The following is a 13,667-nucleotide window of genomic DNA, read 5'->3' on the forward strand; positions in this document are numbered from 1 at the left end:
ATCATCCCAGATTAAATTATATTCACCTCATCATAAAATGAGTGTCAAGAATCTTTACAGTTTGTTAGATTGATTCATTCTTTTGGAGAAAAAAAAAGGATTATTATGAAGGATTGAGCTTGCATCATTCTTATTCATTCTTAATAAAACATTTGTCTTGCATGCACCATATTCACTGAATTTCATTTGGGTGATAATTTCCCATTAATCCGCTCTGGTTTGTGTTAGTTTATTGTTTCTGGAAAGTCATTTTCAGTCCAATTCCTTAGTCGATGTTTTCTTTGTTTAAGCTGCTAACGCTAATTCCGAAACAATATTTCCACCGTAATGTCAATTTTTCCATGGTATTTGACTTGTTAGCTTTTCAGTGTGTCCACAGACTAAATCCTCCTCCTCCCTTTCACTCATCCTGCATTTTAGGCTGGATTAAATCCACAGGAGAGATGAAAATGTGGACTGTCAGTGCTCTGTTCAAAGGGGTTTGCTGAACCTCCCTGAAGGTGCAGCGGTTGGCTGTTTAGAGGAAATGGGGACATGCTCGGCTGTAAAAGTCGCCCTGGACTTTAGAGAGGGAGACAGAAGCCTGTGAGCAATAACGACAGACACAGTGCGACCAGGGTTTATTACTTTTAATCAATTCAGCTAGCTACAAAATGTCCACCACTTCACACACTGACAGAATACAGAGAGGGAGTCTTTAATATTACATGCGTTGAGGACATCAATCTCACAGTTTAACCTATGGTGTCATTCAGGTTTGGGTATTTAATCACCTTACTCTAACTACTCGACATTTTGGCGATTTGGTGTGCATAGCTCTAAAGTACAGAAGCAAAAACAATAAAAAAAAACAACAAAAAAAACAAAAAACCCTTTTGTATGTATTTTTTTGTTTATAGTATAGTTACCATGGTTATTCAATAGTATCATTATTTTTACCAATAACAAACCACACGGGGAGAATAAACTTACAGGTACAGTCTTCTTATAAAAGTAAGGTCTCTCAGAAATATGCGTCTTTGCTTTACATTGCAAACGTTTATTTGTTTTTATTTTTTTTTTCAGAGCATCCAAAACCTATGTTACAGTACACAACCAGTCCTCATCTTTCATCACATAATCAACATCTTCATCACTGAACTGCATAATCATTTAGAAAACAGGTCATTTTTTAAATTTTTTGCAATACAACCCCCAAGTCCTCGTTTGTTTTTTTTTGTTTTTTTCTGTTTTTCAACTTCAACACATGTTTTTGATTCCTTTTGCATTATCGTACAACGAGATGGTCACAGTCGGTAAATATATCGAGACAGAAAGAGTGGCACTATTGCAAACTTGCAGGAGTATGGAACGTTCAACTGTGTCCTAATACTGAGCATGCGTTTTCGTCAATTTGCTACTGCCATGTTATTGTTTTTTTTTTTTTTTTTTTTATATATATTTTTCAGACAGGTTTTATTTAGAAGACTAAAATCTACCATTTGTCATGCAGAGAAACGCACAATTCACATCACTTGGAATGCAATGTCTAATACAGCTACAGAGAGTCTAGTTGCACATTGTCTAAACAGTAACTCAGTATGATTGCGATGAAGGAAAATAGACCAACGACTGCTTTTATTTTTATTATTTTTTTGATTGTAAGTGCTCTTTGCGATCCCCCTCGACTGTGCCGCCCGTTTAGTAAAAACTTCTCCATCCGTCCTCTCCCTTTATTTTGTCCTGACAACACCAAAATAAGGAGCATGACAGTAGCCTAGATGGAATGACACCGTTTTACTAAGACGATACTGAGATACTGGAAAGGAAAAAAGAACCAAAACAAATACAAACAGCTTGTATAGCATTCCTATTATATACTTGTCATCCAGAGCAGAGTACTTCTCCTATATATATATATAAATATATATATATATATATATATACATATATATATGTATATATATATAATAAGAGAATAAAAACTTCACAGGTGAGCTAGAGAGCCATCAAGTCAGCACTATATACAACCTTTGGAAAGAATGATATACGGAGTATAAGAAATCATCTTTTTACGAGGACAATCATCTTGAAAAAGCTGGACAGACAACACAGAACAACATTTACAATGGGGGAGGGGAGGTGATATGTGCATGTGTGCAAACCTAGAAGGTCAATACCATGATGAAAGCATGTCAGCGCCTGTCGATGGGTGGCGCGAGACGCCAGCCACGATCACGCTCCGGGCTCGCGGCGCTTAGCCACTGCCCAGCATCTTTGTGGCGCGTTGGTTGGCCTCGTCAATCCTGGTCTTGTTGGAGTCAGCCTGGAGAGAGGGGGGGGAGGAGTGGGTGAGGATGTGGTCTTTTAAAGGTGGTCAGTCTCGGACCGTGTGTCTCTGCTTCCTACTTTTAGCCGTTTGCAGTGGCTTAATTAATGAGACTCAGGAACTAGACACATCCAGTTTCATGACTGCTGACTCATCAAATTTGCTCTGAGTTAGTTGGACAGGTGACAATCGGTGACTTAGTTGACCAATTTAGGTCTGAAATTTAAATTTGAAATAATGGGACAGATTACAAGGCCACAAAGCTTCTCTATACTTAATAACTTTATTTTAAAGTCTGACTGTATAATTGGTCCAAGAATTATCAGCAGGATCTCTATGCGTGCTGCTTTTATGATGACACACAAAGTGAAGGTTATAAGATCATCTTAACCTATATATGACTTAGAATAATGTATCATGAATGGAAAAAGGACAATAAAACAGCCATCTTTGCCATGCGTGCGTACCTTCTCCATGATCCTGTCGATCTGGCGGTTCTGGGTGTCGATCTCATTGCCCATGTCCAGGGCCATGTGGCGCAGGTTACCGATGATGCCGCCCACCTGCTCCAGGTTCTCGTCCATCTCATTTTCCCGGGCATCTTCTGTTACCCTGAACACAAGAGGTTACGGAAATAGAAAATAATAAATATCTTCAGAGAATCATGAAAGTGTGGAAGAGCGCAACATAATATAGTTTCAACAACCTCGAGATTGGTTCGATTCTCTTTAAGTATTTTAAATAAGCACTGTGTGAAATAAAAGTTGTGCCTCATTTGTACATTAGGTGGCAGTGTTGGTCTACTTTAGAGCCAGTCTGTCTTTTGTCTGGAGTTAGGGCTCTTCTTGTTTGGTAGAAGCAGTAGCAGTAAGGATGGCTGACGTTGTTTTTCATATTTCTTTGGTGCCTCTCTGAACGACTCAAAACACCATCTGGTGGTGCAAACTTGCACTGCAAGATGAAAAAAGCTGTCGCTAACTGGGTAGTTTGCTGATTTCCTTAGATTTACCATCAACATATAACTACATTTTCTTCAAAATGATGATCTATTAATGTCTTAAATCAAAATCATATATTACATATGTTATCTTTATATATGTCAAAACAATTACAATTATTTTTTAAATTTGTAAATTACATGCTTAAACTTCAAGCAGTTTGATTAATCCATATTCATTGATTGATTGATCAGTATCAGGCTTGATCACTAATGTTTATATTAGTATTATAGAAATAGTATTAATTGCTTTAGTGGTAGGCGTATCACTAAACTGATAATGGTAACTTACAATTGTGCCTCTACCCCAGGATTTTCTCCTTTTTTTAAATTATTATTATTTTTTTTTATGATAGATAGAGACTTAAGGTCTGTACTTGCTAATGATGCATTGTGATCTCCAAGTGGTTTCATCTTCTGACTTTGAAAGTTTTCAGACTTTGGCTTGTTCATGTGCTTTAATACTGGAGTATTGAAATAAGAGGAAAAAAACCCCCAAAACAACCTAGAATTTTTAAGTCTGTACTTACAATATGTTCTCAACACACTGGCAGCAAATGGTCATTAGAAGTTTCCCAGCCAGGTAAATATATAAATGATTTGTCTTTTTGTCAAGGAAAGACAAAAAGATGCTTGATTTTGTTCCTGAATACAAATAAACTTTCTACCGTCCATCTGTCAAGTTGTTGGTCGTAGTTATGATAGAACCAGGAAAGAAAACGGTCATCAAAGGTTTGTGAGAGCTCGTTGGAGTGAATAAATGAACCTTCATCCTGGAAACTATCCAAATGTTAGGCCAACTCTTTCAAAAGAGCAGTCCAGTGTTTTGGGTATTTGTCTGGTGTGCTTGGTTTAAGAGATTTCCCAGTGATTGGATTGATCCCAGTTCTCTCATTAATGAGTCACAACCGAAACGTTTCTGCCACAATCTGAGCTCTCGTGGGCTAATGTGATTGTAGCAACCAAGATGCCAAGGTAATGGAATAAAAAGGAAAAGGAAAGGTACTTTATGTGAAGTGGTTTGGATCAAGGAAATTTGATCAATGATGCTGTCATTCGTAACAAAGAGAAGAAATTAGCGCGGATCTTACAAGATAGGAGTCGGCCGGTGACTGTTGGTTTGACTCAGACATAGATTTGACTAAGATGTACAATGTTCTTAAGCTATCTGGAATAACTACTGCAGTTCTATATTTACAGTGCCGTATGGTGTCAACAGGTTTGAAGGGAATACTAGTATTTCGTAGAAAGACTTGGTCAAACCAGTTCTCTCATGGCTCATTTGAGCCGACCAACGAAACCAACCAACCAACCAACCAATTGCCCCGTTACCCGTCTACTTGAAGTTTTGGGGGTTACCTACCTGCGGATGAAGCCTCCACTGATGGCCATCTGTTCGCGCTCATCCACCACGCGGGCGGGCTGGCTGGCCACCACCCCATCCTGGTTGTTCCCCCAGGCCTTGCTGGCTCCGCTCTTCATCCTGGCCGCCGACGGCAGCGATGCAGAGGATGAGGAGAGACAGTTAATCAGACGGCTTGACTGAGACGCGCAACAATTACCTCAACCAGGCTGGTTTCCCATTAAAAACTAAAAAGAGAGCCCTAGATTTGAGGTATGTCAGTATCATATAAAGAGATATATAGATATATATCAGTATGTAGCATGATCAGTAGACACGGGTGTTAATTGGTTTCATGCATCCAGCACATAAATATATGGTGGGGACTAGACTAAGTCAAGCAAAGCATAGCAGGCATGGACTGGTTGGTAATTTGGGGTGCAGGCTCATTCTGCTATGTGTGTGATGTTATATCGTGCAGGTATATAACATACTGTTCAGAATCAAGCAAGCCTTGTATGCTAAGTCACAATTTGGGCGTCATCGACACATGCACTTGTTTTGAAATTACAAGATTTCGGATGACTCGGAGTGAGTTTACCTTCCCCCCTTTTCTTTTTTGAACCAACCTACTTCTGCCGTGTGGCTATAATACACCCCCCCCCCCCCCACTCCCAACACTTAAATGTCCCGGTGTGACAGAGAACAGAGAAGAGACAAGCTTTTAGCAGACACACAACACAGAGTGTACAGGACCGTCACACTGTCGGGAGGGACGACGATCATTGCAGAAAACAAACTGCGAAAAAGACAAAAGAAAACAAAACAAGAAACTAGAGGGAGTCAATAGAGAGTAGCACAGTGTTTAAATAGACCTTGACCTCATCAAACACCCCTCCCACCCTTGAATTGATGATTTAAAGAAAATACTGCCACTATTTCCTAGGTCTTGTTGATCTGGGACGCCAGGGAGCAGTGAGACAGTAAGTATTTGGACAATGACACACCCCTTTGTTGAAACGGGTATCTATCTGCTTTTGTCTCAACGGCAGCGCCTGTACTGACGAATCCAGCTGTTCCAACACGATACGCAATCACAGCTCAGCCACACGGCTCTGTAAATGTCACCTCGCTGTGTCTGTCAGACCTCTCGCTCTCAAATCCGGCAACAAAACAGCGTGAGATTGATAGATAGAGCGCACAGTTTGCATGTCCTCAGTTAACGCCGCCTCACTGTCTCCTCGCGTTTGAGGCACGTTTGGGTGGAAGCATCCAATCAGCAGTATCCCGTCGCTTCTTCACTGGCTTTACAACGTCGCTTCTGAGTTCTGTGTAACCTTGGAGAGCTGTGTAAATGTACTATGTCCGTATCGGGGATGGCTCAGCCTCCTCCACTGCTTTTATTAATAGAAATGGACTGAGGCAAGGCTTTGCTGGGCTCTCTGTCCCCACTGACACACACCAGCGTGATAAACACTCACTTCTCCCTTGTCTGGGTCTCTACTCTTTATGTATTTTCCTCTATACCTCTGCTTTCTTCCTCTGACCTTGTTTCTCTCCTCCTTTGCCTTCTACTTTCCCGACATAGTATAATGGATGTGATGCATGTCTCTAATCAACTTTTGCCATGATTGAACTGAGATGATCCGATTAGATCCTGTGGAGAAATTCAACTCTCTCTCTCTCGCTCTCTCTCTCGCTCTCTCTCTCTCTCGCTCTCTAATTCATTCCTCGAACGACCTGCAGCGCCAACAATCAGCGGAGAAAATTTAAAGGCATCGAGCGCCCAAAAAAATCTGGAGTCAGCTAATTCTGATAGACACCCAGCATGCTGAGGGGATTAAGAAACCCGACGAGCTCCAGTCTCACTTTCACTCCCATAGAAAACGGTGTTTTTTTTTGTCTTTCTGCCATCAATCGACACGCGCTCCTGACAGGTTATCATGCCACGATCTGTCATGGCTGACCTACATGTGAGAGCTCCCCTCAGGAGTGAAGGAGCCTACACTATGAGCGGCCTGTGCAGGATTAAGGGTTAATTTAGCACAGCGCTCTGCAGGAGAGGTGGCGCCACAGAGAAACTGCAGCAGGAATCACAGAGGGGGGGGAAAAAAAAACAACAAGGCAAAAGCTCCGAGCTGGAACGCCGCATGGAGGCTTGTAAAGACGAGCCAACCACGCCGTACATGCACCCGTTTCTTTTCTTTTTTTCTCCCTTCAAACGTCTCCGACATGATCCCTTCGAAGATCGCACTGCGCATGTGTCGTAACCCAGTTTCCAGCTCGCAGCGACACTGCAGATCGCTCCTGTTTGTCTCTTTCTGCTTTCATCGTGTCATGCTGCTGTTTCTTTGTCCTCCCGTGCTGCGTATCGCCGCCTTCGAACGTCTGACAGTTCTCCCGCTTTCCTTCTGCTCTTGTGTAAACAAACGCAAAACATGTTTTTGGTTTGTTTCTAATGAATTTTGAAGAAAACGTTTCAACGGCTTTTACCACAACACCAGTTCCTCAAAATTGAAGACATTGAGTAAAATGTAAATTGAAAAGAAAAAGCAGGGATGTGTTAAAACATGCTGTTTTAAGACAGCACTTCTCATTTGAAAAGTTAAATGTTTTCCTATTTTTGACCGATGTAAGATATCAGCTACTTCACACACAATGTCATCATTTCCTAATATTTCCTAATATGTGCATTGATTACAGACAGGACTCTATTTACTGCCGGTCACATACAGAATGTAGTGTTCCCTCGCTGTTTTTTAAGAAAACCCTCCTTAAAGAAACACCTAACATATGTAGAAGCATCACTGATCTTGATCCTGATGCTGCTTTTCCTATTCAGCCAACAGCTTCAATTGTTTTCCCGCCAAAAAAATCCCTGTAAAATTTCAACGTTCTGACTTTATATCAACCTGACCCTAATCCATCTTACGTCTATCTTGTTTCACGATCTGTGGTTTACTTTAATGTGGTTGATTTAGAAAAGTTTCTGATTTGCGTGGCACAATTAGATCAGTTTTGTTTGTGAGCAGTTTTAAACATCTGCTTTCAGTCATGTGTTATTTCTTTAAATAATATTGTACATTTTCAACATCTTATGTATCATCTTTATATTTTTGATATTTTAGAGTTTACATGATTTGCACATAACTGTGTCCTGTTTTTATTCACATTCTACACAATGTCCCAACATTTTTGGAATTGTTGTTGTATATATATATATATTACAAGAATGTATTGTGGACTATAAACCAACTAACCAGTACACCTAAAGCCCCCCCACCCCCAAGAACAAAGGAATCCGTTCATCCTCGTCATCAGCATCATCCTCATTGTTCACATCACGATCTTAGCATCATCACGTGCAGCATTGCTGTTATATGAGTTGCATCGTCATGCATGCATGAGCATTCAGAGGGTCATGCTCGCCGGTCATTCCATTCCATTGGCGCTCATAGCTTTTCAAAAAGATGGCGGTGGGGAGGGGAGGGGGGACAGGAGGTGGAGCCTGCGAAAGAAGGTGAGGGTCTACGGGATGTTAGAGCGGCGCGGGTGGTGGTAGAGGTCATGCAGAGATGAAGAGAAGTGTCAAACATGGCTGGACCAGGCCCAACCGGAGACATCTTGAAACTGAGATCACCACTTTTTTTTTTTTTTTTCAGGTCAAGAACACGTGGAGGTGATCTCAGTACCAAGATGCCTCAGGAGCCCCAGCCCTGCTCTTTTTCTTGGCTGAATCTCAGCGTTTTGTTTTTTTTAATATATGTTTTGGAAGGCCAACAGCTGCAGTCATGGTATTGTAGAAGTCCCATCAGCGCTGAGAGAAAAGACTCTCTAAACGTATCAAGAGATCCTGCTACAACAGCCAAACCTACATGTAAATGACTCCTGTTATGAAGATGTTTGGAGAAGTGGAAGCTTGCCAGAACGAGGGCACTTGGAGAAGGGCACTTGGTTTAAGGGTGTTAAAAAGAGGCACTTATTGATGAACCATGGCCTTGGCAGAGTGGAGGAGGGATTCTAGTACGTGGAGGACTGGACTCTCCGACCCTGGGTGTCAGAAACCTACTTGCACAAGTCTGCATGGACTGTGCAGCATGAGACATTGGGAGTATTAATGGGAAGTGGTGCAACTTCTCAGGCACTGACTCAGACTGATGCACCGCCAGTTTCAGAGCGTTAAATTCAGGGGATAAGCATGTTTGGAGGGCAACCCAGTGAAGAAGGCACTAATAAATAAACCCAAGGCGGCTACATGTGCCTGCAGTTTCCAACAATATTTGTACATGTAGTATCACAAATTGCATCAAAGTCGAACTGAAATAGAAAATAAAACAGTAAGAGCACCCCTACATTTGTGGGGAAATTCGATTGTCACAGCCACACAAGATAAGTTTTAATAGAGAACATTATGTTTGGAGGAGCTCTGTTTTGGTTGATTAACACACACAGCAAAGATAAATTGGGATAATTATTATAACTCTGTCATGTATCAGCGTATTTACCATTCAAACGGCAGAAGTCATCATGATCACACCGCAACGTGCTCGCGTCTTCTTGTGTGTAAATTTTAGTTGCGGAAATATTGTTTCTATAATCGCAGCAACAAGAATGAAAACGTTAACACGGCCCCCTTTTTGCGGAATAACGTGTATCACAGAAGAGACTGAACATCTTCCTCTCACGTCTTCCCACGATCGGACAGAAAGTAAGATATTTAAATCCTAGTAAAGCAGACTTGTTCTCTCTCAGATCTCGAGTGATGATTGACATTAGACTTGGTACTCAAGAGAAGTCACATAAAAATAAGTGTCGAAAGAGAACCGCAGGGCTTTACAATAGGTTGTGTTTAGTGGTTGTTTGATTTTCCCCCATGGGAAAGGACTTTATTTGGCATTTTGTTTGCATTTTGTTTTGACACTTTGGCAGTAATAGCCTGCGTGATTGCAAGGATCTGCGAGCAGATTTCGCCTCTCATTTGTACAAAGAACATATTTTTTTTCCCGGCTGAAATAAACCTACTATGTGTGAACGCATCGACAGTTTAATGTGTGTTCGTCACTGTGATCCGAGTCGTCTTCGGGTTTGCTCTGATCTTTATTCCGCTCTTCTGTGTTGCGGCTCCTCGGAGCCGAGGTGTTGCGACAGTTTGGCCGTTTGCCATCGTCACGTCTGAACCGAACGGACTGGAGAACGCCGCCACCAGCTCCACCTGTTCGGCGCCGTAATGTGTGACAAACACAGCCGCCCATGTGTGCGAGCTGCCAGTGACTCAACGCACAAACAATAACGTCTTCAGGGAATCTCGGCAGAGTGCCAGGATTTATTGACATCGTATCGCTGTGGAATTGTCACAACATGTGCACCGCCTGAGAACTTCTGCCTCCTGAGGTTTGTTCCAACAGTGCTCTCACTCCATTTAAACTGAGTTGTGCTTATTTAATTTCTTTGTTTTTCAATCAGCAAAAAAGTTTGCTGAATTGTTTGTTTTCTTTCCTTTTTCCCCCTTCATTTTTGTGTTTTTTTGATTCTGACTTCTGCCCTATGGCCGCCAGGTGTGAAATAAGCAGTCCTGTCAATAGATCACACACCATCCAAGTTATAGTTCATAGACAGGATGGATTATGATGGAGCTTTATAAGACTTGATCCTTGTTAAATTTTCCGATGAAAAAGGACATTTTTTAATCACATTAGAGTACTTGATTGGCACAATTAAGAGAAAACTAGTATAAAAGAAAACCCCAACCTAGAATCAGATTTCAGTTCGACTTTAAGAATGCAGTGTGTGTTTGTAAGTATGGGGGGATTCAGATGAAGTGCCAGAGTGGGAGTGCATTTGCAGCTTGAGCAGAGCATGGCCATCGTGATGTCACTTCTACCTCGGTTCTCATCATCATCATCATCATCATCATCATCATCATCATCATCATCATCATCATCATCATCATCATCATCATCATCATCATCATCATCATCATCATCATCATCATCATCATCATCATCATCATCGTTTGATTAGTTAGATATTTGATTGGCATCTTTTGAATGGCAGGCAGGCAGGCAGGCAAGCAGCACCTACTTGTTACATGGACAGGAGCAAAGACCACAGAATTTCCCTAGATCGTTCAAATTCTTTTCTGCATCCTTCATGTCCTTATTGATTTGGTCCATTCCCTCCTCGATGCGCTCCAGTTGCTCTGATTAAACAAAAGTCATTTTTCCCCCACAGAACGAAGCACGAGAAGAGAGATAAAGAGAGGACAAAGGAGAGAAGACAAAAACTTCAGACACTCACTATGACGAAAGAAAGTAAAACAAAAAAGAAAATTTTAAAATTTAAAAAAAAAAAAAAAAAAAAAAAAAAAAGGAAAAACTGGACGCCACCACATATGTAGAAAAAAAAAAACAACCTTTGGGGCACATTGTCAGTACCTACTTGTTACATGGACATATGAAAAGCCCACAGCATTTCCCTAAATCTTTTAAATTTTTCTCGGCTTCCTTCATGTCTTGGTTGATATGGTTCATGCCATCTTCGACACGATCGAGTTGCTCTGGTCAGGACAAAGGATGACAGTAGTGGAATGAATTTCATTGACTGATCCACAGAAATATGAATTATGATGAGCAGCAACTGAGCTGTGTGTGTGTGTGTGTATGAGTGAGCGTGTGTGTTTAAGAGAGAGCAAAACTAATAGATGTTTCTGCTGAGTGCATCGATTCGGTGGAGTATAATACAATTACGTGCACTTGAGCAGATTATCAGTATAAGAATGGGCTGAAAAAGCCTCTAACATCAGATCATGACAGTGACGGCAGTTCCTCCGTTTGGTGAATTGGGTTGAATATTGAAAATCTTTCAACAGGGATGTTAAAGAAACAGTGCGACAGTCTCAGAATTAGTTTTTCCCACTTTCTTAAATGTGCAGATCAATACAACTCTCAAACAATGGTGCTACTGTTAGTAGCTCATTAGCTTAGCATCGGGTAAACCCGGAAATCGATTAAGAGCTGCAGGCTGCTGTAGGAGACAACTTGTAATCATGTCTTATTCATGCACCTTCTAAATCACTTTATGCATGGTTTGCACTCACTTCTGTACCTACTAAAACCTAATACCTACTTAATACTTAATACATGTGTGAACATCTTTCACACACATTACAAATAGTGAAAATATCACCAATTTTCTTTACTATTGATGCTATGATGCTATTAAGTCCAAATCACAGGATTTTTTTTTATAGTCTTTCATCTCAAACATGTTCACTGTTATACATCCTTTCACATAAAATGAACTGCAGATCAATAAGCCATTCTGAGCTTTTGCACGAGGCCACCAAGCTACATACTGAATATTATTTGTTTGATATCCTTTTACAACACAACCTTTGAATAAAAGAAATTATCTTTAATGTCGACACATTTATAACTATGTTCTGATCACCTGAACTGACTCACCACATAATGCAAAAGTGCGCCCCTGGTGGTCAAATTAATATATATCGGTCAATGTCATAATTTCTCACAGAGGGGAAATTTCACGTTGTGGACCAGACTGGACTGTCTGGCGGGCTCGTTCTATCCCACAGGCCGTACGTTTGACACCCCTGTTTTAGCCTAGTCCATCTCGCTCACTAGTTTCTTTTGTTAACTCTCAACAAGAAGAAATTTTACAAACATCTGTAGCGACCAGCCACATAAATCTACTTAGCTAATTGATGATTTAACTTTTTTTTAACAGTAATTGACGGTGCATTTTTGCATGTGAATAAAACAGATAAACACTCGGTTACAAGCCCTATCCTCGCAGACCTGCAGCGCTGACATGGGGGTTTTATTGATCACACATTCTCTAAGTTTATACAAGAAAGAATTTTTTTTTAAATTCTTCTTTGTAGCATTTCATTGTGAGATTACGCCACCTTAGTTTGAGACCTTGCGTAAATGTGCTGTTTTCATTTGACTTAAAGCCATTTAATGCATTGTGCACCAGTGGCAGATCTTATAACGTGGCCCTTTTTTAAAAATTCATTTTTAACACTTAGATCTTCTAATTTGATGTATTCTAAAGAAAAGTTATTACTGCTAAGATTTCGACATTGTTTATTGTTCTGATGATGCTGGTGCAGCTAATCTATGGATGGTAATAGTGGCTGGAATCATTCAGATGTTAACAGAAACAGGTGATCTTTACGGTCTGTGGATCAAATGATGGACTCTGACGTCTCAGAGGAACCAAGAGCTGTCTAGCTGAGCGAAGGATTGGAAGCTCAACTGGATCGGGGCTTATGAGCGTTGGTTGGGCTTTTGTCATGCTGATGTGGCGGGTCGGTGGGTTGGCGGTGGCTCTGCGGCAAAGAGAGCCTCCGACCCCGATTGCGCCGAACGGAAACACGAGAGCAGGCAGAGAGTGAGAGGGTGAGGCATGATTAGAAATGGAACGGATGCACATATTAGTTCACTGACTTTCTGAGATTCTGAGATTTGTAAAATCCCTGGGTGACATGCATTTTTGTTATGGGGAGGGGGGGGTTGAAGTATTGCGTAGTTTCTTTGAATATGCTGAGTGAGGAAAATTGCTGGAATTTATATTTGGTGTCACCAGAAGCAAAGCAACCCCTGTTTTTGATAACTGTGATCGATTGCAGAGATACGCGCTGACTGCCTGCACCAGGGTCAATAAACGAGGGGTCAGAGGTGGCCTCAGTGTGTCCAGTCAGCCGATATGATTGGTTTTGGAATAGCGGCGTAGTAGTGGATGAATGGATGTTCAGCGCAGCGTTTTCTCATGTCCGCGTGAACGACTTCGGTCATTAAAGCCCAGGGACTGTACAAATCAGCATGTGGCTGTAGATTTTTGTCATTGCCAGCTAATTCGATCGCTCAAGTCTCGAATCTGTTCCCTCTGGAAGGTTATCCAACTCTTCTCAGACCTGTTGGAGCGTCAAGGCCTCCTTGGGAATCCTTTGAAGGAACAATATTTGTCATGGTTGTTCTAAATTCCCCATGAAATAA

At 41.2% G+C, this 13,667-nt stretch overlaps 1 protein-coding gene across 2 annotated transcripts in view; it reads right to left on the bottom strand.

Moving 5' to 3' along the window:
• Positions 1 to 1,182: 1,182 nt before the first annotated feature.
• Positions 1,183 to 13,667, bottom strand: part of snap25a (synaptosome associated protein 25a) — a 37,324-nt gene continuing 24,839 nt past the window's right edge. Inside the window, exons 5-9 of one of the 2 annotated variants that reach the window (XM_080490287.1) lie at positions 10,729 to 10,846; positions 4,669 to 4,788; positions 2,776 to 2,920; positions 2,160 to 2,305; positions 1,183 to 1,722 (exon numbers count right to left, since the gene is read on the bottom strand). In XM_080490287.1, the coding sequence (XP_080346413.1) occupies positions 2,237 to 2,305; positions 2,776 to 2,920; positions 4,669 to 4,788; positions 10,729 to 10,846 (452 nt within the window). In that variant the 3' untranslated portion in view covers positions 1,183 to 1,722; positions 2,160 to 2,236. Of the gene's footprint in view, positions 1,757 to 2,159; positions 2,306 to 2,775; positions 2,921 to 4,668; positions 4,789 to 10,728; positions 10,847 to 13,667 lie in introns of both variants that reach the window. The other variant, XM_080490288.1, reaches the window with a different exon arrangement.

This window comes from Lipophrys pholis (assembly GCF_963383615.2).
Source record: "Lipophrys pholis genome assembly, chromosome: 21".
Lineage (NCBI taxonomy): Eukaryota > Metazoa > Chordata > Actinopteri > Blenniiformes > Blenniidae > Lipophrys > Lipophrys pholis.